Source organism: Carcharhinus amblyrhynchos, chromosome 8 (assembly GCF_965287045.1).
Source record: "Carcharhinus amblyrhynchos chromosome 8, sCarAmb.v2.hapA, whole genome shotgun sequence".
In the NCBI taxonomy this organism is placed as follows: domain Eukaryota; kingdom Metazoa; phylum Chordata; class Chondrichthyes; order Carcharhiniformes; family Carcharhinidae; genus Carcharhinus; species Carcharhinus amblyrhynchos.
Genome location: NC_137331.1, coordinates 61,786,236 through 61,812,450, shown reverse-complemented (window position 1 = coordinate 61,812,450; position 26,215 = coordinate 61,786,236). Strand labels below are relative to the sequence as shown.

The following is a 26,215-nucleotide window of genomic DNA, read 5'->3' as shown; positions in this document are numbered from 1 at the left end:
CATTACTCTACCAAATCAAGCAATGCTCACCTTGCAAGAATGAACAATAAAACTTAACCTCAGCAGTTTCTTATAATAGAAGCTAACACTGTGCTGAATCCAGAGAAACTCACAACATCATATTCTACTAGCTTTCCAAATGCCTCTTTTGAGTTATTAAACATGTATTGTGATCCTTTCAATACGTCAGATAAGGCAGCCCAAGAGATTAAACAGTACCACTCATTCCTTCTTGTCAAATCTGAGCAATGTGTATCTGATGCAGGCTCTTTGGTCTAGCAGTATCATTGTTGATTACTGGGTAGAAGCGTGATGTTGCACAGCAGGAGGAACAAAATGGAATAAATAGACACCTAATAATATTTTTACTCTCTCTCTCATGCTCTGTCAGATATAGATTTCTAACTTGCTGATCCAAGTTATTATATAAGACTAACATTTCCTTCTTGTGTGATATTTGTTTGAAACATTTCCTGTGATTTTAATAGAATAGATGGGCTATTTGTTAGGATGCTCAGTGTTTAAGCCACAAAGTATCAATAATGACACCACTTTCTTGAAATTCGTGATTCACTTTCTGAAAGACAATAACGTGGAAAAATAACATTATGATAGTCAGTTAGTTTTCTCACTGATCCCTCCTAAATATTCCAGCTAGTAGAGCAAACTTTTCTGTTCCTACAAAACGTGAATATCAAGGGAAACAAATACCAGAGGCTCTGGTCATCCTTTTCCAATCATCTTTGACTACAGACATTGTAGGAAGTCTCACAACACCAGATTATAGTCCAACAGGTTTATTGGGTAGCACAAGCTTTCAGAGTCGAGCTCCTTCATCAGGTGAGCAAAACTCCAAAAGCTTGTGCTGCCAAATAAACCTGTCAGACTTTAACCTGGTGTCGTGAGACTTCTTACTGTGCTTACCATAGTCCAATGCCGGCATCTCCACATACAAGGATTGTGTCAGAGGACTTCTAAAATTGTGCCAGTTTTTGAAAAAGTAGGAAAGGATAGACCAAGTATTTAAGCCGGTCACTTTAACCTCTGTGGTGGGTAAATTATTGTGGAAAAAAAATCAGAAAGATGGAATAAATCATCTTTTAGAGAAGCATGGATTAATCAAGGACAGTTAACATGGATTTGTTGAGGAAAGATCATGTCTGACACGACTTGAATGATTTTGAGAAAGTAAGAAGGGAGGATCAATGAGGGCAATACATTTGATGTAGTCTATTTCGATTCACCTCGACTTTTGACAAGGTCCCTCATGGCAGACTGATCAGTCAATAAAAGACTCATGGGATCCAAGTAAAAGCAGCAAATTGCTTTCAAAATTGGCTTGGTGGCAAGATGTAAAGGGTTACTGGTGACAAGTGTTTTGGACTGTTCATGGTATAAATTAATGATTTAGGTTTGGATGTAGGGGGCATGAGTTTACAGATGACACAAAAATTGGTTCTGTGGTTGGTGTTGAGGAAGAAACCTGTAGACTGCAGGAATATATCAATGGACTGGTTAGGCAGAAAAGTAGCAAATGGAATTCAGTCTGGAGGAGTGTGAGGCTTTGGTGAGAACAAACAATGTGAAGGAAAGCACAATATATATTATAGGATTCTGAAAAGTGTGGAAGAACAGAGGAATGTCTACAAATCCCTGAAGCTACCAGCCAGATATATAGGTGCCTAAGAAAGTATATGGGGCACTTTTTTTTCTTGCCCTGGGGTTTAGGAGTAGGGATATTACGCTAGAATGAAACACAAGTAAGGCAACTGCTAGAATGTGTACACCGCTCTGTTCTATTGGTACATCTGGTCACTGCATTGTATGAAGGACATAATCACATTCGAAAGTGTACAGGGAAGATTTATGAGGCTATTGCCAGGAATGGAGAATTTTAGTTATGAGGAATGATTGCCCCAGCTGGGGATGTTTTCTTTGAAACAGAGAAGGCTGAGGGAAGTTTTAGTTGAGGTGCTGGTGTACCTACAACTTGGACTGCAACAGTTCAAGAAGGCAGATCACCATGTTCTCAAGTGTAATTGGGGATGGGTGTCAGATGCTGGCCTAGCCAGTGAGACCCACATCCTGCGAATGACAAAACAAGTATGTGAAATTATGAGGGGCCAAGATAGATTGGAGTAGAAGTATTTACTTCCATTAACAGAGAGGTCATTGTTTTGGGATCATAGTTTTAAAGTAATTGGTAGAAAGATTAGGGGGAGTTGAGGAGTAATATTTTTACCCGGAGGATGGAGAGGGTTTGGAAATCACTATCTGAAAGGTTATTACAGCAGAAACCCATGTTGTGAAAATGCCTGATTTCATGATTCATTCATTACAGGATAATAACTTTTAATTTTGGGAAAATAAATTAATAAATGCAAAATAAAGGGTAAAACCTGGGTTGGGATACTGGTGAAGAAAGTCTTGAATAATTGCAATTCAAAGGATTGTCCATATTTACTTAAAGGCAGGTTTGTCTGCTGCATGACCTGTGGGCCAGATGTGGCCTGTGAATCCCCCAGTCTGGCTCCCAAAGGCAGTTTTTAAAATGCCAGTAAATGAAGTGAACATTGTGAAAGAATCTGCTCCTCCAAGCCTTTCCTCCCTGGCACTTGGTGCTGTAGTAAATGTAGGAGAGAGAAGCAATCTGTACTCAAAGGAGCAGGTGGCAGTGAGTGGGCTCCAAAAAAAAGGTTATTGACATGGGGGGGTCGGGGGGGGGATGTGGTGAGTGAGTGAGGGGGGGGGGTGGTGAGAGAGAGAGAGACTGCTGAGCTACGCCAGGTTAGGGAACTGGTTGTTTGCCGTACACCTTGCCCAGCTGGGCCAGGTGGAGGAGGAGGCTGGTTGTTATGTCCGGTTGAGAGAAGACCTGCTGTCCAAGGTGCAGGAGAGTGAGTGATTGTGGGGGAGGGAGAAGGTGTGTGCAAGTGTGGAAGAGGGTGGGTGAGTGTGGGAGTGTTTGTGTGGCTCACTGGCAGTCTCCAGATTTTCTCACCCTCGCCTGCACACATCATCACACAAAGATGTCCAATCACACATTAGGTGAGGCGAGGCAGTGAGCATTAAGAGATTGAGAGTGAGCAAAACAAACAGACTTTATACCCCTCACACGCCAGTGGTAATCTTCATTAATTACTCTTTGTAAATTTTCAATGTGTTGCTTTGACATCGCTTTCTCAGCAAGTTGCTTCCTTCCTGCATGCCTCAACTTTATTTTGAAATTCATGTTTAATGTTGTGCCAAAACTTATCTTTCCATGATTTGCCCTTCGGCCCCTTGTGTGAGCAAAACATGAAGAAGTGACAAGGAAGGACAAGCCTACTTAATAGGATTGGAGTTAGAAGTGTGAAAACAGTAAACAATAGTTGGCCCCTTTCTGAGTCTTGGCAGAGACAAAGTTGGCTTCATAAGGGGTTTAAATTATGTATGTGGGTCCAAGATCAAAGAAAGCTTTAGAAGCAATGGGTAAACAAGGAAAAATCTTAAGACATCCAAATACTTTTCAGATCAAAAGACCTGTTCAAAATTGAAGTTAAATAATTGAAATTTATATCTAGGATATCCCAGGTGTGCCACATTGCCACAGGAATAGATTATAGATTGGGTTTATCTGTGTGTTTTTCACACACAAAATGTTAGTCAAAGTGACGGACTGTGAGAAGGCAGTGGCATATCTACTGGCAGCTAGAACAAGGAGCATAAAGGCCATTAGGAACTAGGAGTGCTTCTGATATATACTCACAAAGCAGGAATTATGTATGAACATAAGAACATAAGAAATAGGAGCAGGAGTAGGCCATCTAGCCCTTCGAGCCTGCCCCGCCATTCAATAAGATCATGGCTGATCTGTCGTGGCTCAGTTCCACATTCCCGCCCTCTCCCCATAACCCTTAATCCCCTCGCTTATCAAAAACCCATCAACTAAGCTGTCACAAAAATCATGCTTTAGGTCAAATAATAATTCCTAATCCGCTGGCTGGAAACCCAAACTGAACTTTTATAAAAGAGTCTTCTCAAACGGAGATTAAGATTGGGACTTTTCAGGCCACCCCCACCCCCACTGACCCGACAGCAGGTTTCCCCAAAGTGGATATGGTGAGGCATTGGCTTCCAGTGGGATCTGCTTTCACTGAAATCTATGGGCTTTAGTGTGGCTCAGCCACTCCACCATCAGGCAAGGGGTCAACGTCTGATCGCACTTGTGGGAAGGGCAGAGAATCCCTCTGTAAAGCCTGAATTTTCATCCCTGGTTCAGGGGTGCAGTGCCCAGAAAATTCCTGGCTGTGCAAGTCCGACTCGAGAGTGTCTGGAAAGGCCACTGTTTTGCATCACATCGGGGTGAGGGGGTGGGGACAAATTTGGAGATGGGAGTTGTGACCCTGGAAAGAATGTGGAGGCTGCTGGTGTGGAAGTGGGCTGGGCAGAAAGCCTGCCTCAGTACACTGGTACTGAGGGAAGATTTTTTTAACCAATAAAGCATAAAACATAAGTCCTCCAGCCCTCACCCTTCACACCCCCTCTCCTCCTACACACTTAGCATGCCTCACCCATGTCGTGCCATGCCATCAGATGCCCCCACCTATCTTCATTTCTCCTGTGCTGTCCATGCCTCACTGCCCACTTTATGGCTGTTCACATTCTGTACCATTCTCCATGCCAAACTGTACCCTGCTACCATGTCCTTTTATGCACCTATGCCAGCTCATTGCCAATCCATGCCTCCCATTCACTATCCTTGGCCCTTACATGTGCCAAGTGATCCAACATCCATAACTCAAAGACCTCAGGATGTATGCTGAAATTAAATTGTCTCTTACAGATTTGGCTCAACATAGGCAGTGTGTATAAGCATAATTTTTCTACATGTCTAAAAAAATGTACATGGAATTGTTGCACTGAGTTATTGCTATAGCCCCTCCACGTGTTATGAGTTTTAATTTATTTTATAAATATATTATACAAACTGTTACTGAACTATACAGACACGAAAGCCTATTGCTTTAATGATTGGATTAACTGATCTCAATGAGGGGGAAAACAGTTACATTGCAAATGGCCATAGTTTCCCAAAGCTCAGAAAATAAAACTCTCAAGGTTCATGCTCACCATCCAACAGTTGCTGCTGGAAAATATGCTGTCTGAATGTCAGGTCAAGAAACTTTAAGCTCTGTAATCATGCCCCCAACAGTCGGATGAGCCAGTAGCACTTGCTGTCTCCTCTCACAGAAGAAAAATAGTCAACTGACTAAGATAATTGTGAATGGTGAACCAAATTTGCTGTACATCCGTGCCTTGAGAGCAGGGAAGAAAGTTGCGTATTTAAAAATAAACAAATACAGTGCAATTCTACAGTGCTTCTGAAATAAATAGGTGCTATTCTTTGATAGTGCTATGGCTATAACATTTTATCATTTAGCTTGCATAATAAAGACAAATCAACTGTTAAACAAATATATAGGTGCTGAAACTGAAAGGCTTTCCTCTTGCTACTTTAGCTGGTTGGGTTTTGTCTTTTTGTGATAGCATAAATTAAATGACCGAGTTGATTACCCTTTTTGCATTATTGCATGATGCTCAAATCTACCTTCTGCTTTCTTCTGCTGTTATATGGTAATATGACCTTGTTCACATCATTGGACTACTGTTTTCAAGAAACATTTCAATACATGGGAATCATAATCATATATTTATTATTTTTAAGGCATGTTAATTAATTAGTTCAACGTTTAATCAGAGTTGTGTGAGGAGAGGAAATTAGCCATGACAAACTAGGAACTGTGGTGATAACAAGCTCTTGTACTTTCCACTGTCTGATAGAGAAATTGCCTTTAAATGGAGGTAGGTTACTAGAGTAGCAATTTCAACACAAGTTGAACTTCTCTTGATAGGAACAAAAGCGATACGTGAAGTCCATACAAAATCAACTATTGAGTCAGAATTTGCTGGCAAAACAATAGGGTTAATGCACATGTAGTTTTAGTGTGTCGACCAGCTGTCAATTTGATTTGCGAATTGCCGCGAATTGCTGGACAATTTGTGTCGTTCTGCTGTTAGTCTTACCAAAATGACAGCTTGCTGTCAGCCTCCTTGAAAGTTTCAAGAAATTGTTGCAGTTATGCATTAATAACCAATTAAACTCACTGCTGGTATTAGGACTAATATTTAACAGTGTAAGGACACTTTTAGTGAAGGGATTGATGTTCCTGAAGTGCCAATCAATCTCTCTGACATAGAAACTGGAAGAATCTCATTCCTATATAGTTATGTTGGTCAAAGAGATTTTTTAAAGTTTGCAAGTCCAATTAATCATTTATCTTAGTTTCCCTTTCTGTCAGTTTATTTCCCCCTCTGTGCTTGATTCAACTTATATTCCCCAGTACCTTCATTCATTCCTGTCTCTTTCTCAATCCTTAAATTTCATAGGTTATGTACTTAGACCTTTTGATTCTCTCGTTCACCAAGGTTCCAAATGCTCTGTTAACCTCACTGTGCTGTTAATGGTTCACATTTTCAGCAATTAGTGACACAAGCTATTTCCAAGCTCAAAGATGAAGAGACCAGTTTAACGAATGTCACAAGTTTCAAGGTGCAAATCTGGGCCATTATTTGCATTAAGAATCTTTCAAATATCTTTCAGCTCATAAATATACAATATTTATTTCCTACTTTCTCATTTCCCATCCCTGAAGTTATTGTCAGCTCTTGTATTGACACGTCAGTGCATGACACTGGCCAATCTCCGTTGTTGTTATAACTGGATGGGAAGATCCCAGTATTGAACCCTGGCTCAAAAGACCATGGTGGCTAACTTACCAGAAATAAATTCTAAGTGCCAAATGAATGTGAAAACAGGAGAGAATCACACCCTTTTATTGGGCAAGTTAAAAATCCAATCTTGCCACACTCTCAGGAAAAATGAAACAAGATCTGTTTCCAACCCGCAAGGGGATGGGACAAGGCCTAAGCCTAAACTCACCCAAAAACTGGCAGATTACAGCAGAGGGTATCATTGCGCATGGGCAGAGAGATCTGTCACTGCCTCCCTCAGCTATCACCTGACTCAGTGGCTGAACGCCCCTGCACTCACTATCACTCACCTCCTTGGATGATCGTTTCTCTCCCCGTCCCGAAAAACTGGCTGGTTGATTCTCTCTCTCTCTCTCTCTCTTCTCCGCCACCCCCCCCCCCCCCCCACCATTGTACACAGGCGCGCCTATTTTCCTCTTTCCCTTATCCAAGCCAATTGTGGGATGCAGAGTGTGCAGTGTTTCCTCTCCCCTGGCCTTGATTACAAAGTGCACAGCTTCTACCTTGCCTGCCTTCCCTTAGGCCCACCCCATTGACACAGCTAGTCTAATGGTGCCAGGTTGCCTGTTACATGATGCCAGCCTGGCAGCTCATGGTTGAACATAAGAACTAAGAGTAGGAGTAGGCTATTTGGCTCTCATGCCTGTTCCACTATTCAGTAAGATCATGAATGATATTTTCGTGGACTCAGCTCCACTAACCCGGCTGCTCGTCATAACCCTTAGTTCCTCTACTATTCAAAAATCTATTTATCTTTGCCTTAAAAACATTCAACAAAGTAGCTTCAACTGCTTCACTGGGCAGGGCATTCCACAGATTCACAACTCTTTGGGTGAAGAAGTTCTTCCTCAACTCTGTCCTAAATCTGCTCTGCCTTATTTTGAGGCCATGCCTCTAGTTCTGGTTTCACCTGCCAGTGGAAACATCCTCCCCGTTTTGATTTTATCTATTCCCATAATACTTTTGTGTTTCTATATGATCCCCCCTCATTTTTTTAAATTCCAATGAGCATAGCACCCGTCTACTTCAGTCTCTCCTAATAAGCCAATCTTCTCAACTCTGAAATTAACATAGTGAACCTCCTCTGCAACCCCTCCAATGCCAGTATATCCTTTCTCAAATAAGGAGAGCAAAACTGTACACAGTACTCCAGGTCTGGCCTCACCAGCACCTGAAACATAACGTCGCTATTTTAAAACTCCATCCCTCGAGCAATGAAGGACAAAATTCCATTTGCTGCCTTAATTACCTGCTGCATTTGCAAACCAACTTTTTGCAATTCATGTACAATGACACCCAGGTCCCTCTGCACAGCAGCATGCTGCAATTTTTTACCATTTAAATAATAGTCCATTTTGCTGTTATTCCTACCAAAATGGATGTCCTCACATTTACCAACATTGTACTCCATTTGCCAGATCCTTGTCCACTCAAACTATCTACATCCATTTGCAGACTATGCTGCGTCTTCCCAATTTGCCAATAATGGGGATCATACATGATTCTCGCCGGTGAGGATCTTCACCAGTGAGGCTGCTAAGGCAAGTGAGCATTGCATCCCAAGAATTTAATATTTAAATTCTATTTCCCATTGAATTTAAAAATTATAATCAGCCTCATGCCAGCCAGCTGGTGCCAATAAGATTGCATGAGGTGAGAAATCGAGTGTGAACCAGCCAGCGGCCTCACCAGCGAGGGTCACGTATGGTCTCCATTAATGGGGACCTGTTGTGATGGCCTTGCTAGTAGGAACAGAAACCATTGAGGCGCCACCCAGGTGGTTGGGGGCATGGGGTGGTGCCCTTGGGCAGTGCCAACTAAGCGAGGATAGAAGTTGTCCCACTGGGAAGGCGCAGCATAGTGTCATGAAAGGCAGGTCATGTTTAACTAATTTCCTGTTTTACAGCTAGCAGCTTTATTACCAAGTAATACAGTAACTTGGAAGAAAGTGACAAGTTTGAAGTGGGCACTTGCATTTAGCAGATAAAGTGGGAATGATTTTGCTTGTACTGGTCCTACACCAGCTGAGTATTCACCATGATACTAACAATGTTTTTAATTACCTTTAAAGTACATTTTTCTTTTGCTGCTCACATTGTGCTAGCAACATGCAGGATCAATTAATTCACAGCAGCACAATAAATTAGAAACATTCAAAGGAACATGGACCGTGAAATGTTGTTCCATATCACCCCAGTGCCAGCCTTATGGAGGTCCCAAGCTGATTGGAATGCTTCAGGCCACTTCTGACTTGGCCTGGTCCACACAGTATAAACACAGTAAGAAGTCTCACAGCACCAGGTTAAAGTCCAACAGGTTTATTTGGTAGCAAACACCACTAGCTTTTGGGGCTTTGCCCCTTCATCAGGTGAATGGGCCCACTCACCTGACGAAGGGGCAGAGCCCCAAAAGCTAGTGGTGTTTGCTACCAAATAAACCTGTTGGACTTTAACCTGGTGTTGTGAGACTTCTTACTGTGTTTACCCCAGTCCAATGCCGGCATCTCCACATCAAGACCACACAGTGTGTCCAGTAATGACAGGGCACCAATACTGACATACCATGTACGTGCCAGAAACCTGCAGAATGGGAAGATTGTGACACCAAATAGTCTCTAACATTGACTTGGTGCACAATCCTCTATTTTGGACCACACAACTCCAGTTAGCTCTCTGCCCTCTCTTAATCTCTCCAAGTTGAACATGTGTTCAGCTGTATAATGGGAACCATCACCCCTCACTGATGCTATTTAAATGACCTACCATCCAAATCGCAGATACTTTTGGCTTATTTTTACTGGTACAGAGTTACTGGAAATATAGCACTCTGGTTCTTCCAGAAATTTTGGAACCGCTTTGGATTTATAAGTGAGTGGTGCTGGATTGTGACGAAGGGATCAGGAGAGTTGATTCATAGAATCTCTACAATGCAGAAGGAGGCCATTTAGCCCATTGAGTCTGCACCAACCACAACCCCAACCAGGCCTGATCCACTTAACCCCACTTATTTACCCTACCACTAAAGGGAAATTTAACATGGCCAATCAACCTAACTTGCACATCTTTGGACTGCCAAGAGAAAGCCTACCTTGATAATGGGGCTTTTGCTGCCATTTCTCTTGTGGGCAGCAGCATGATGTGGAAATAGAGCAGAGGTAGCAGAGAGAGCTAGCTGAGGGAGAGGGAGGAGAGCTCTCAGTAGAAGGCCTTATCCACCAAGGATCCTTAGGGATCAGCTTCTCTTTCTTCTGTTTCAGCCAGGGCTAGAGAGTGAGTTTCAACATGTGTATGGTGATTGAACTGTGGTACCTCCTACAATCTGACATGCAGCCTGATAATGGGGTGAGGACAGTGTTGCCAGCTGACCTCAGATTCTATACTTTGGAATCCTTCTAGTCAGGAGTTAGTGACATGAGCAGGTAATCACTGAATTAAGGAGGTGACAGGGATATTATAAAGGACAGGTCCAGATTTGCATTTAAACTGCACTTGAGGCTCAATAGACCCTGTAATTTGCATTCCTGTTGCTATTCATAGAATCATAGAACCCTACGGTGCAGAAGGAGGCCATTTGACCCATCAAGTCTGCACTGACCACAATCCTACCTCGGCCCTATCCCCATAACCCCATGCATTTTACCCTAGCTAGTCCCCCCGACACTAAGGGGCAATTTAGCAAGGCCAATCCACCTAACCCGCACATCTTTGGACCATGGGAAGAACCTGTGCATCCGTGGACTGTGGAGAAACTGGAGCACCCAAAGAAAACCCACACAGACACAGGGCGAATGTACAAATTCCACGCAGACAGGGACCCAAGCAGGAATCGAACCTGGGACCCTGGCACTGTGTGAAATATCTTGAGGTGGTGATAGCTGCACCTTGAGAATAAAAGAAGATACCATGGAACCTTTTAAAGAGGAGCAGGCGAGGTCTGCAAGTGTACTGGCAAATGTTCATCACTCAAGAAACATCAATTTAAAAAGGGATCATCTGATCATTTACCTTATTGCTGTTTGTGGGATCTGTACATTTGTGATGTGTGATTTGTGATGAATATGTGAAAATTGCCATTTGAATGCAAGTGTTTTTATTCTTCTTTCAATAGATTGACATTACCTACACTGTGTTAATTAGTTCCATGTCAGTCTCCATATTGTGCACTGCATGACTCCTGCACCACTAGTAATGGGAGTGGATGAAATGCAATTTACATATCACTAAAATAAATAGACTTTCTGAAATGAACTGAAATTTTTCAATATGTTCATTTTAAAGAGATTAAGTGCCGCAAAGCTTGTTTCATTGCTTATCGTGGATAAGCGTTTATTGGTAGGGAGATTGAATTTAGGAGTCGCAGCGTCATGTTGCAACTGTACACAACTCTGGTGCGGCCGCACTTGGAGTACTGTGTGCAGTTCTGGTCCCCACATTACAGGAAGGATGTGGAGGCTTTGGAGAGGGTGCAGAGGAGGTTTACCAGGATGTTGCCTGGTATGCAGGGGAGGTCCTATGAGGAGAGACTGAGGGATTTGGGGTTGTTTTCACTGGAAAGAAGGCGGCTAAGAGGGGATCTTATAGAAACATATAAGATGATTAGAGGTTTAGATAGGGTGGATGGTGATAGCCTGTTTCCTCGGATGGAGAAATCTAGCACGAGGGGGCATGGCTTTAAATTAAGGGGGGGTAGTTATAGGACGGATGTCAGGGGCAGGTTCTTTACCCAGAGGGTGGTGAGGGACTGGAATGCCCTGCCTGCTGCAGTTGTAAATGCGCCTAGTTTGGGGGCGTTTAAGAGATTGGTGGATAGGTTTATGGACGAAAAGGGATTGGTTTAGATTAGTGGGTCAATGTTTTTTTTTAAAATAAGACTGGTCGGCGCAACATTGTGGGCCGAAGGGCCTGTTCCGCGCTGTTATGTTCTATGTTCTATGTTCTAAAACTGAGTTCAGCATTTATTCTGGAATTGTAGTTCAGTGCAACAAAAGCCAGTCATTTGTGTGGTGTGCTTGGATATTGAACCGGTGTTTGTTATCCAAGTGCAGACATTATCAACTAAATGTCTTCATTTCTATTTGCTTTACCTAGTTCACTGATGTCTTAGCCACCTGGAATATTGGCAAGGAACTTGACGATAGATTCATAATTCAATAGTTGTATATCATTTGGTTGCTTCTTAATTTACAATGTAAAAGTCACCATCAAAAGACTTGTGGTCTGTTTGACAGTTAAGCCTGGACTTTAAACAAGGAGCTGGAGTTTAATGGGTTAAATTAGTTAAAATAGAATGTTGAAATACTTGATACAGCAGAATTTAAGTTGCGAGCTATATGGTGATCTGCTTAAGGTGTACCTTCAGTTCTCTGAAGTGGTACAAAAGAATGCAAAGGCTGATCTCCTGAATCAAAAAACAAGCTATAAGAAAATTTTGCTTAAGTGTGAGCCTTAAAAGATATAAGTAGGAGCTCTCTCATTAATCTTCTAGGGAATACAAGCCAAATGTTCACAAACTGTCCTCATTTAACCCTGAATATAATTTTTAGAGTTTGTAGCGCTCTGTCAAGTTGAATTTGACGCAAGCAAGGAAGAAAATTGCTAAATGTTTCTTTTAAGTAAATCTTTTGCAGAATTAACTCACGAGTTGCCAACAGAACTACCAAATTCCCACAGCACACAAGGAGGCCAACCAATTCTCCAAAGGAGCATCATACCAAGGACACCACCCCGCGCCCCCCCCCCCCACCACCACCACCAACTTGCATATCTTTGGACTGTGAGAAGAAACCAGAACACCTAGAGGAAACCCATGCAGACACGAGGAGAATGTGCAAACTCGACACTGTCGCCAAAGTCTAGAATCGAACCCGGGTCCCTGATGCTATGAGGCAGCAATGCCTATCACTGTGTTACGTGCTGCCCATGCTACTGCTTATGATTAGGCAGAATCTGATTTAAGCTTTCAGAGTAGACAATACCAATATCTCTAGGCCCTCAGTGTAGCACTACAATCATTAAAAAATTTATTTTGCTTAAATCCCATTGAAAGCCAACTTCTAGTGGGAACCTGGTCTGTTTTCTTGTTTTGCCAAGATATTTTTCATAAAAAGAAACTATTGATCATCTCTTGATGGGGATTATATCTGTTTTGGCTTCATGCATTGAAGCTGTTTAATTTTGTACCATTCACAATTGCTAACCAGGGAAATTGAATCCTGGGTCACCAGAGCGAGTTATTTTAGTGTTTACATTTGTAACTGTGGCTGTAGAAGAACTGCAAATAATGTAGCCTTCTGTACTGAATATAAAATATTGTTGTATATTGTAAGTCATTCTCTGTAATGACACGCATATTTCAAAGTGTGTGGCTTTATTTCCGTGTAAGAGTAGGGGAATGTAGAACAATTCCATTAGAGTTAACCTCGGGCATAATAGAATAGCTCTTCCATCATAACAGGATATTGCATTCCGCTGCGTGACATGGAGGTATCCACATAACCAAAAGCACATGCAATTTTGAAGTAGTATTTTATATTCCATTTTCATTTGCCTCAATAATTTTGTTTTCCTGTTTGATTCTCACTTAATTTGCTTATAGTTTCAGTGGACCTCCTGGGAGCTGAGGTATTTGTCATGCCTGCAGATTTGCATTACTGCTCCTGATTAATTTTTGGTCCAATTTCCTTTTGATACAGATTTGTCAAATCTCATTTTTGGTGTAAAATGATGAGGGCTCGTTTTCTTTCTTTTTAATTTTAGCCCTTTACTCCTCTCCCAAAGCCAGTCACTTGTGACAAGGTTCAGGCCTGTGGGTGACAGAAACATGTTGGCATCTTTGCTAATGTACATTCTTCATGTGGAAGCTTCATCAGTGAGTGCTGGTGGACAATTGAGTCCAGCAGACATGAACATTTGAGCCTAATCCAGTCCTCGCCAACAGTTGACCATTACAGCCAATGACACCTCCACTATACAGCTTATTCAAATTTAGTATTAGATGAAGAGAAGTTTCCTCCAATTCAGCAGTATAGAGAAGACTCAGATTGTTGCTTTTGGTTTCCATTCTAAATTCCATTCCCTAGCTATTGCCTCCATCTCCCACCCTGTCAACGATCTGAGATTAAGCCAACTGTTTGCAACCTTGGTCCTATATTTTACCCTGAAATGAACTTCCAACCAAATATTTGTGCCTTCACTAAGATCCCTATTTCCATCTCTGTAACATCATCTGATTTCATCCCTGTCTCAGCTATCTGGTGACTAATGGAGTGCCACAGGGATCGGTGCTGGGGACTCAACTATTTGCCATTTATATAGACGATCTGGAGGAGGGGGCTGAGTGTAGGGTGACGAAATTTGCAGATGACACGAAGATGAGTGGAAAAGCAAATTGCGTGGAGGGTGTGGAAAGTCTGCAGAGGGATCTGGATAGGCTGAGCGAGTGGGCGAGGACCTGGCAGATGGAGTATAATGCTAGCAAAACATTAGGTTTTGCGACCCATTTGCGATAATGGGTCGCAAAAACCCAGTCTGCAGGTACAGCAGGTGATCAAGAAGGCGATTGGGATGCTGGCCTTTATAGTGAGGGGGATAGAATATAAAAGCAGGGAGGTCTTGCTGAAACTGTACAGGGCACTGGTGAAGCTGCAGCTGGAGTACTGTGTGCAGTTTTGGTCGCCGCACTTGCGGAAGGGTATATTGGCCTTGGAGGGAGTACAGAGGAGGCTCACCAGGCTGAGACCAGAGATGAGGGGGTTGGACTATGAAGAGAGACTAAATAGACTGAGTTTGTACTCGTTGGAGTTTAGAAGGATGAGGGGGGATCTTATAGAGACGTATAAGATAATGAAAGGGATGGATAGGGTAGAGGTAGACAGATTCTTCCTGCTTAGAAAGGATAGCAGGACTAGAGGGCATAGCCTCAAGATAAGGGGGGGGGGGCAGTTTAGATCGGAGTTGAGGAGGAACTTCTTCACTCAAAGGGTGGTGAATCTCTGGAATTCTCTGCCTGTTGAAGTGGTGGAGGCTACCTCGCTAAATATATTTAAGTCACGGGTAGAGATTTCTGATAGACGGGAATTAAGGGTTATGGGAAGAAAGCGGGAAAGTGGAACTGATCCACTTCAGTTCAGCCGTGATCTTATTGAATGGCGGGGCAGGCTCGAAGGGCTAGATGGCCTACTCCTCCTATTTCTTATGTTCTTATGTTACCTGCTGCTGAAAACCTCATTCGTGCTTTGTTACCTTTAGATTCAACTATTCCAATGCACTCTTGGCTTAGCTCCCACATTCTACCCTCCCCAAAATTCTGCCACCCACGTTTTAACTCCAGCAAATCCTGTTTCCCTATTACCTCAGAGCCCATCTACACTGGATTCCAGCCAAACGATGCCTTGATTATAAAATTCTATCCTTGTATTCAAATCCCTCTGTGACCAGGGCCCTCCCTATTTCTGTAATGTCCTCCAGATGTGTACACGCCTCTAATTTTGGCCACGTGCATTCTCAATTATAATTGCTGCATCATTGGTGGCAATGCCTTCAATTGCCTAGGTCCCAAGCTCTGGAAATTCCTTCCCTACAGCTCTCTGCATCTACCTCAATTTCACCTTTAGGAGACTCCTCAATACCCAGATTTTGACCAAGCTTCTTATCATCTGACCTGTGGGCTTCAGGACCTCCACATCGGGACCAAATTGGAGTTCTAACCACTTGCTGATAGCTAGACCAGTGGCAAATATCTCAGAAGGTGGCCTTGGATCTGGCTGCCCCCCAAGCTAACCATCCTTTCAGGATAGTGATTGGTTTAGTTTTAGTTTATTTATTTAGTGGGTGGTTTAGTTTTAGCGTATTTAGTTTTTTTTATTCATGTCATAAGTATGCTTACATTAACACTGCAATGAAGTTGCTCTGAAAATCCCCGAGTCGCCAGATCTGTTTGGGTACGCTGAGGGAGAATTTAGTATGGCCAATGCACTTAACCAGCGTGACTTTCAGAGTTTGGGAGGAAACTGAAGTATCCGGAGGAAACTCTTGCAGACATGGGAAGAATGTGCAGACTCCGCACAGACAGTGACCCAAGCTGGGAATCGAACCTGGGTCTCTGGTGCTGTGAGGCAGCAGCGCTAACCACTATGCAACCCTGTACTGGGTGTGTCTCAGCATCCCCAAAGGTACGTTATACCCGGGATATAAACTGTGCCAAGAGAGCAGCAGGGTGGTCAAAGCTCAGATTCAAGTATGCGATGAAAAGATACAGGAAAGCTCTCAATTTCAATTGTGACAAGTGGGGAGCTCTAGCTGATGATTGATACAAATAGAAACACCAGCTCTGGACAGGAATACTTCATGTAGGCTCCCAATCCTGCAGACCCAATCAAAGGATCAGCAGCTCCACCAGAATAATTTGCTGAGGCAGCCAGGAGAACCTTAGAGTTCAGGCCACAAAATTACCCCAACTGGGACCCTAACCAACCTATCTGAGTAGGCAGCTGATTTCTAGACTGCCTCTGAGAAAGTTCCCCAGTGGCTGGTATGCATTCCGGAGCTGTCAGAGTGTGGCTTTTTCTCTCCTACCCCCCCCATTTTTCTCATTCCACCATTTTCATGCTCGACACCAGTCAGGAAGATTCTGCCCAATACGATCTTATGTATTGTATTTTGTATCATGATGTTCCCATAAAAACCATGAGATATTTAATTAAGTTAAAGGCTCTATGCAGCAATAATTTGTTGTTGTTCATTGATGATTAAAAATGGAACCTTAGTTATACCCACCCACCCCCCCCACCCCCACTTCCACTCCTTGACACTGACTTGTCATTGCAATTAACAATCTCTGCCCAAAGCAATGACCAATACCTCCCTGGCCATTTGTGGTTAGTGGCACAATGTTGGCCATCACAACGTCCATTAACAGCTGCCCAAAGTTATATTATCTATGTAGTAATACAGGTTCTTTATGCCACAATGGTGGTATCTCATTGATTAGACCGTGAGGCTTGTGTGTTTAAGACTTTATCTATTTACAGTTTTTTAAATTCGTTTTATAGAATATGGGTGTCATTGGCTCAGCCCAGCATTTGTAGAGACAGTTTGATCAAGGAAACCTTTAGAGGCCATTAGTTTTAGTTCCTCCAATAATGTCCTCATATAGTACGTGCACTTCTCAAGAGGAGCCATTGGGTTGATTAAAAGTTGGGCTCCTAGATGTTTGAATTTCTCTCCTCTCTATATGTTTGGAAATCTGTGACCAATTATTGTGAATACATATTTAATTAAACACTCATTTATCTTCAAATGCCCTAAAAAGGCATTGAAAATGCACATTGCCAAAAATTATATTTGGGTGTAGTGATATGTGCCTGTGTGAATTATAATGTATGTTGCTTGGCAGAGCAATGATTAATGTGGAACTAGAGAATAGCATTGCTCACAGTGTGATGTATGGAGTCATGTGGTCACAGAACATGTCTTGAACAGAACGCTAAGCAGCTAGCCTGCATGGTGACATGGCAACATCATGCAAGATCATACTTGGAACTCAAATGCCTCCTGAAATAGAGGGCAGTTAAGGATGGGCGACAAATGCTGGGCTGAGCCAATGACATCCACGTTCTGTAAAATTAATTTTAAAAACTGTAAATAGATAAAGTCTTAAACACACAAGCCTCACGGTCTTATCAATGAGATACCACCATTGTGGCATAAAGAACCTGTATTACTACATAGATAATATAACCTTGGGCAGCTGTGAATGGAAATTGTGATGGTCATATATATTTATAGATTAAATTAAGGCCTAAGATTCTATAATATTCAAAATGGCCAACTAATTCTTTAGTGTCAGTCCACTTATTTTGACCCGATGTTGCAAAGATTTACTAAAGCGTGAAATGATGTCTGGTGTGAGCAATGATTGCCAAGCATGTGTGACTGGGACTGTTGCAGCTGAGTAAACAAATAACATCCATCTGGAACTCCACAGTTTGTCTGATGGATAATCTCATGTGGTTGCATTTTAAACAGCGGTCATATTATGCCAAGCGTCTGTAATATTGGGGTAAAATCTCTCCTTAAGGGGCGATCAGTGATTCTGGCAAATTTTATATCCAAAGTTGATCCTGTTTTGAAAAGTGTTTTCCCCTCCCTGCCCACCCAGGTTTCTGTACCATCTTCTTTTAAATTTTAAAAAACATTCTTTCATGCATTTAAGAATGGTAATCCAGCGAAATTCAATTAAAACAACTGAAAATAAGTTTATCAGAAAAATTAAGCATTTTTAATCACAAATACCAGTCCACCACCTAACAGTGACCTGAATTTAAATGACTGCTTTTGAAAAAACATGTGAAATAATTTGGTAATTGCATTGGGGTGCAGTGGTCAGTTTCCTGGTATGTTGGGATAAATATTGAGAGGTCACACAACAGCAGGTTATAGTCCAACAGGTTTATCTGAAATCACAACCTTTCAGAGCACTGTTGCCTCGTCAGATGCAATCCTGCTAAGCTTGCGAATTCAAGTAAACCTGTTGGACTGTAACCTAGTGCTGCATGACCTCTGTCTCCTCTTGTCCACCCTAGTCCGATACCAGCCTCTCTAAAGTAAAATAAATATTATGTTCAGAAGCTTTTGGAGTATACATTTCAGTGCTCATGCTCACAATGACCACACAATTTCTAAGAGTGTCTGAAAATTAGCTTAATTAGTGCAAATTCCCAGTGATGATGAATTCGCCTTGAAGGCGTGGCCCGCTTTGTGGACAGGCCTTTTTCCAGCATGGAATCTCATGTCGTGCTCAATCTCTTGCTCTTTTTCGACCAATTTTGGACACACTTAATGGAATTTTACTGCATCGCCCATCCAAGGCTTATAAGACCCTGCCTGGGGCTAATGGAGAATGCCATTCTGTGAGCCTCACCCGCTCCGATTCTGGGGTGGGCATGCTGGGGTAAAATTTCAGCCATTGTACCAGAACAAACAAGTGCAGTTGGCTGGAAATTCCAGACTACCGTTTTTAAATGTAGAACAATAATGGGAGGATCACACCTTTTTAATTGGATTATTTGGTTAAGGTCCAAGTGAATTGGGTTTCATGTGCAGTGAGTTTACCTGAGAATGCTGTGGTATCATTGCTGATTCCTGATAGGAAGACTAACAGCACCAATGCTGTGCCAAGAGTGGGGCAAAATGTTCAAGACATATATTAAGAGCATTATCAATAAATAAATTTTTGACATTGAGCCACAGAAGGAGATATCAGGACAGATTATCAAAAGCTTGATAAAGGTGGTAGATTTTCAGGACCATCTTGAAGGGAAGGAGAGGTGGAACGCTGAGGAAGTGAATTCCCGAGCTGAGGGCCGTGATGGCCAAAAACATTACCTCTGCTGGCAAAATGATTGCTGGGGATATGCAAGATGCTCCAATTCAAGGAGCACAGAGATTTTGAAGCTTGTAAGGCTGTAAGAAGCTTTAAAGGTAGGGAGGGGTGAGGATGTGGAGGCATTTGAAAATACTTACAAGGATATTAAAACTGACATCTTGTCAGACTGGGGACTAATCTGTGATTACAGTGTACTCAATGATCAAGACTTGAGGTGAGTTAATTCGTGAACTGTGAAAAGTGATTTTTCACAGTGCTCAGCAGAAGTACATTGTAGTGATAAGGAAGGACTGTAGAAACAGAAATAATCAGCCATGGGTATCTAAGGAAATAAAGGAGGGTATCAAATTGAAAGAAAATGCATACAAAGTGGCAAAGATTAGTGGGAAACTAGAGGATTAGAAAATCTTTAAAGGTCAACAGAAAGCCATAAAGAAAGGTAAGATGGATTATGAGAGTAAACTAGCTCAGAATATAAAAACAGTTTCTACAAATATTTAAAACGAAAAGTTTCTACAAATATATAGAATGAAAAAGTGGCTAAAGTAAACATTGGTCCTTTAGAGGATGAGAAAGGGGATGTAATAACTGAAAATGAGGAAATGGCTGAGGCATTGACAGGTATTTTGTGTCAGTCTTCACAATGGAAGACACAAAATTGATGATGAGGTTGTGGCAGGTGAGGACCTAGAAACTATCATTATCCTGAAAGAAGTAATGTTTGGCAAGTTACTGGGGGTTAAAGATAGACAAGCCTCCTGGTCCAGATGGAATGCATCCCAGGGTACTAAAAGAGATGGTGAGAGAAATAGTAAATGCACTAATAGTGATTTACCAAAATTTGCTGGACTCTGGGGTGGTTCTAGCCGACTGGAAACAGTTAATGTGTTTTAAAAAGGAGATAAACTAACTGGCCTATAGTTACCCACCTTTTGTCTAACTTCTGTAGTAGGGAAAATGCTTGAATCTATGGGCCAGATTTTACCATTGTGCCATGCCTGTTTTTGGGCACGAAAACTTGGTAAAATTGGGTGTGAGGCCATTAATGTGAACATGCCTGTGCAGATACCCACTTTACCAAGTCTTGAAAATGGCCACTATCCAATTTGCACCTGAAACAGACGCAACAGCGATTTAAATGCATTTGCGTGTATTTAAATTGAATTAATGGGCTGCTTCCCAACTTTACCAGCATTTCCCCTATTACCATTGCATTTGCCCATCCAGATTCGGTGCAAAACGGACTTGCTCAGCCAAGGTCTGTTTCTGGTGCTCCAGCTTCTGAAGTGGTAAGTTCAGAGATTCTGGTAACTCTCTGGTTCAGATCAGTAGTGGGGGAGGGAGGGAGGTGAGCCGAATCATTCTCTGGGAGTGGGGGTGGGGGGAGGGTCATGAGGGAGAAGTTAGATGCATCTCTGGTGGAGGGAGGGAGGAGGAGGCAGGTCAGAGGTATCTCTGGTGGGGACGGGTAGGAGAGAGGAGGGAGGCCAGGTCATTGTCAGGTGGGGTGGGGGGGAGGTCCGATCATTCTCTGGGGAGTGGGGGTGGGGGGGAACGGTGGAGTTAATTTTATCCCATCACATTTCTAATTCTGATCATTCCTGTTATAATTGCTGCTTAGATTACATTTCACATGCCGTGAACGTTGTTTTCTCCCCCCTCACACCTCAAGTTCAGAAGAAGTAAAAATTATCTTATTATCATTTCCCGAATTATCTTCCAAACTTGGAAATGTGGCTGTTAGAACTTACTGTAAGTTGGCTGTTGCAAAATACAATTCCAACGATTATTGTATCAAGCAACCATTATTTGTACATGTATTTATATGTTTCATTACATAGCTCAATAAAGGTCTGGGTACGTACCTGGGTGGATTTTGCAAGTACGGAGAGAAGAGATTCCACAGCATAGTGCACGTGCACTTAATTAGTGAATCTGTCAAAGCGCTTGGCTATGAGTATGTGAAATATACTGGGAGGGAGGCCAAATGGATCTCTAGTAGTAGTGGGGGGAGGGACAAGGACAAGGCGGTCTGCTGTGACTCTGCAGGCGATCGGTAGGGGGAAAGGGGGCAGAAGGTCGTGACCAGCCTGGATGGTGCGGGGTGGGGTGGGGGGTGGATCTATAAAAAGGAAAGTTATGTTGTAGGAGTGGGGTGATGTCTGTGGCCTGGGAGCGATGTGACAAGGACGCAATTTTCAGTTTTTTTTCCTCACTGCATGTGCAGTTCAGAGCTCCGATCGTTTCAGGTGCACTAAGCCCCACCCACAGTGCAATTCAGACTCGCGATTTTTGATTCAGGCTAAATGAGTATTGGGGCGCCTGAAAGCAGATTTCCAAGTCAGATCTGAATTATACCCAGATTCAGCACTTGGGACCTGATTTTACCATTTTGATTCTATCATCAAGAAAGAAATAATGAGACATCTGGACATAAATTGTCCCATTGGTAAGACGCAGCATGGGTTCATGAAGGGAAGATCATGTTTGATTAATTTGATGGAAATCTTTGCAAATATTACGCGCACAGTGGACAATGGGGAACCTCTGGATGTGGCATATCTGGCTTTTCAAATGGCATTTGACGAAGTGCCGCACCAACGGTAGCTGCATAAGTTAAAGGTGCACAGTGTTAGGGTAACATATTAGCATGGATAAAAGATTGGTTAACTAACAGTAGGCAAAGAGGTAAATGGGTGTTTTTCTGGTTGGTGATCAATGACTAATGGTGTGCCTCAGGTATCATTGTTGGGACTGCAATTATTTACAATTTATACGGATGATTTGGAGTTGGGGATTAAGTGTAATGTGTCAAAATTTGCAGATGAGGCTAAGATGAGTGGCAGAGCAAAATGTGCAGAGAACACAAAGTCTGCAAAGGGATAGTTTAAGTGTATGGGCAAATGTCTGGCAGATGGAGTAAAATGTTGATAAATGTGAGGTCAGCCATCTTGTTAGGAATAACAGCAAAATGGACTATTATTTAAATGGTAAAAAATTGCAGCATGCTGCTGTGCAGAAGGACCTGGATGTCCTTGTGCAGGAATCTCAAGGAGTTGGTTTGCAGGTGTAGCAGGTAATTTTGTTCTTCATTGCTAGAGGGATGGAGTTTAAAAACAGCGAGGTTATGTTGCAGTTATATAAGGTGATAGTGAGGCCACACCTGGAGTACCATATACAGTTTTGGTCTCCTTACTTCAGAAGGATATACTGACACTGGAGGAGGTGTAGAGGTGATTCGCTAGGTTGAATCCAGAGTTGAGAGGGTTGGCTTATGAGGAGAGACTGACTAGTCTGGGACTATACACGTTAGAATTTAGAAGAATGAGGAGGGATTTTATAGAAACATTTAAGATTATGAAGGGAATAGATAAGATATAAGCAGGGAAGTTGTTTCTACAAGCAGGTGAAACTAGAACTAGGGGGCATGGCCTCAAAATAAGGGGGATCAGATTTAGGACTGAGTTGAGGAGAAACGTCTTCACACAAAGAGTTGTGAATATGTGGAATTCCCGGCCCAGTGAAGCAGTTAAGGCTACCTTGTTGAATGTTTTCAAGGCAAGGATAGATAAATTTTTGAACAGTAAAGGAATTAAGGGTTGTGGTGAGTGGGCAGGTAAGTGGAGCTGTGCCCCAGAGAAGATCAGCCATGATCTTGTTGAATAGTGGAGTAGGCTCAAGGGGCCAGATGGCCTACTCCTGCTCCTACTCCTAATGTTAACAGCAAAGTTTCTGGCTAAGCCCATGTTTATGTAGGATGGAAGGTGGGAATGTAACCAAATTTGAAAAGAATATAACTTAAATAATAAAAACCTGGATTAAAGCTATTAATTTCATTCATCAGTTAGTCCCAGAGCTACAGCTCCAACTGAAAAAGGGAAAATGAACTCCATTACTGGATAGTGGAATACATGTTCCTGCTTTTTTCCAGATAAGGAGAAAGCAAACAATAGAAAGTGAAGCTGCCTATTTCACACCCTTGTCTATTTTGTCATTATTAACAGTTATTGGAGAAAATCATGCTTCATTATGTCAGAAAATGCTGTGTGATGTATTTTTAATCCTGATGTCTTGTTATGTGCTGCCAAATAATTATTTGTGTATGTATTATCCAACACAATTTTTGTCCTGAGTTTAGAGCAATTGGAGACATAAATATCTACATCCGTAAAATCCAGTATTCAATATACAACAAAAGGTAAATTGTTCAAGTTGAAACATGAGAGCTGTAAGAGTAGAGTTTATAAGGAGCACTGTTTTGGATTGTGTGTTTGTAGGGCCCACTATCTGAGTATCAGAAGAGAGACTGGCACTTTAAAACTGTAAAGGTAGCATGCCCATGGATAGAAGATTGGCAGAAAATAGAGTATGAATAAATGGGTATTTTACTGATGGGCAAGATGTAATGAGTGTAGTCCCACAGTGGTCTGTGCTGAAGTCTCAACTTCTTACAATTTATATCAATGACTGAGATAAGGTGAGTGAAGGCCAGGTAGCTACATTTGCAGATGACACAAGTACAGACAGGAAAGCATGAAGAGGACATAAAAACGCCTGATATAGACAGGTTGAGTGAGTGGTTAAAAACCTGGCTCATGGGAATACAATCTGTTCACTTTGACAGGAAGAATTTAAAAAAAGACCATTACTTAAATGGCTGCAGAATTCTGAGGTGCAAAGGGATCCAGGTGTTGTCGTGCACAAGTCTCAAACAAAATGAGGCCATGGAGGATTTGAAGAAGTGGATGAGAATTTTAAAATGGAGGCATTTACTGGATTGGGAACTTGTGGGCACAAAGGCAATAAGTGAATAGGACTTGACGTGGATGCGGCCAACAATTGTTTTCGATGAGCTCAAGTTTATGAAGGATGAAAAGTGGGAGCCTGGTCAGGAGAACATAGGAATCGAGATCTAGAGGGCAAGCATCCCAAGATGTGTAGATTAGGTGGATTAGCCACTGTGAATGCACAAAGTTACAGGGATAGGGCAGGCTGGGGGGTGGGGCCTGGGTGAGTCAGTGCAGATGCACAGGCCTCTTCCTGCGCTGTAAGAATTCTATGAGAGGTAATATAGACATGATTGCAGATTTCTGCAGCAGATGAGCTGACATGGGGCCAGAGATCCTCTGTGTATGACACTAATGGTGATGTTTCCTGGTTCATTATGTCATTGTATTAGCTGCAGGGGCACCTACTGTTAAATAGAAAATATTCTACACCGAGGTTATGACAACCTTTAGGTACGTTATAGGAATGCTGTTAATGTGAGACAGGCAGTTGTTCCGCTATAAATGAAGTCACCATACTTGTGGATATGATAATGACAAAAGCCATCAGAATGTGAGTTTACAAACAAATTGTTTGTCGAAGGATTTCAGCAGACACTGGGGACCCTGTCCCCAAGATGACATCTTCTTGAGCACTTTGTTGTCTGTGTTACCCAGCAGAACTCAACATGACTAATATCTAATGAAGTATAAAAAAGACCAATCCAATACATGCATTTATAGAAGGGGTGGGGAGGGGTGAATGGTGAGGTTGGGGGCTGTTGACTCCTGCCCTCTAGTGGTTTTCAGAATCCTGTCACTTTAAACAGTGGCAGTGCTTTGAATTGTTTTAATGGATATTAAATGGCAAGTAATTTTCATAGAAAATCATATCTTATGCCCTTTTAAATCACTTGAAAATGTCTAATGCTTTTGCAAGCAAGTGCCAACTGTATTTCTAAATGCCAATTATGGGTTGAATATATGTATAACTTTGCTTTCAGTTTGTAAGAAATATTTTCTTGTCATCTTTTACAGCTGGCAGCATTGGAGAGACAGATCTTTGATTTCTTAGGTTACCAGTGGGCTCCCATTCTGGCTAACTTCCTTCACATAATTGTTGTCATACTGGGCCTATTTGGAACAATTCAATATAGACCTCGCTACATTGTAGTGGTAAGTAACCAACTTCATTATGATTAAAGGAAGTAAAATGCTGAAATCATTTTAGAGCAAATCATGTAACCATGAATAGAGCAATTGTCTAATAAAGTTGATGTTTGATTTCCATTGATAGAAATGATGAGGCTTTTCGTCTCCTGTTCTCTAAATACTGTACACTACTACCAGGCCATGCTGGTGGTCAAACTGCCTGATCTTCGATCTCAGCCATTGGCTTGACAATTGGATGCAGGACAGATCCATGGAGGTTCACCCTTAGATTTCTGTTCAACTCCATAGCGATGCAGATGATCTCCTGCCTGTCACCTCCCTCTTATTGGGATCAGTAATCTGATGAGTCACAGGCACCAATCAATGCTCTACAGTTCTGTAATAAAATGGGTTGTGTCAACATATTAAGTTGCTATGGTACTGAAATTTACAGCAACAATCAGTGGAAATGTAAGATCCCAAATGCAATCAGACTTTGCAGGGAATATGACACGTGGTTGTGTTTTGTTACAAACTGTCAGTAGCTACATGTAATAGGGGTCAAAGGCAAGTAAAGTTATTTTGTGTTATCGATTTATTCTGAAACCAATAGAATGCTGAACCACAGTCAAAATGTAGAGCCATGGCCAAAGTGGTTTGCTCTTTGATTAGACCACATCTTGTGTATTCTATCCTGTTCTAATCACAGAAACATGAAGGGCGCACTCAGATTCTGGTATGAGACTACCTTATGAGGAACAATGTGAGAACCTTGGGGATTATTGCTGAAAAACAAAACAGTAAATTATTTAGACAATGATGGCAATCAAAAAGCGGCTTCTAACTAACCCAAGAATGTAGGTCAGGTTTAAACTAGTAAATGTAGCACTGATGTAAGAATATCCTTCTGTAATATGAAGGAATTATTTTACACATGGAATGGAGTTTCATGCAGAGTAGAAGAGCTGAAAAACCAAATAAAAAAGCCTTGCAGTTATATTAAAGACCATCAGATGTCTCAAGGTGTTTTACAGCCAAGGAAGTTGTTTTTTTTAAAGAGTATAGTCAGTGTTGTAATGTAGGAAGAACAGCAGCCTGTT

At 42.0% G+C, this 26,215-nt stretch overlaps 1 protein-coding gene across 3 annotated transcripts in view; it reads left to right on the top strand.

Annotated features, from left to right (window-relative positions):
• The window catches only part of LOC145347014 (sodium/potassium-transporting ATPase subunit beta-1-interacting protein 3), a 437,914-nt gene that overhangs the window by 181,481 nt on the left and 230,218 nt on the right, over positions 1-26,215 (top strand). For all 3 annotated transcript variants that reach the window (XM_080194902.1, XM_080194903.1, XM_080194901.1), the window contains exon 2: positions 25,002-25,139. In XM_080194902.1, the coding sequence (XP_080051028.1) occupies positions 25,002-25,139 (138 nt within the window). The remainder of the gene's footprint in view (positions 1-25,001; positions 25,140-26,215) is intronic.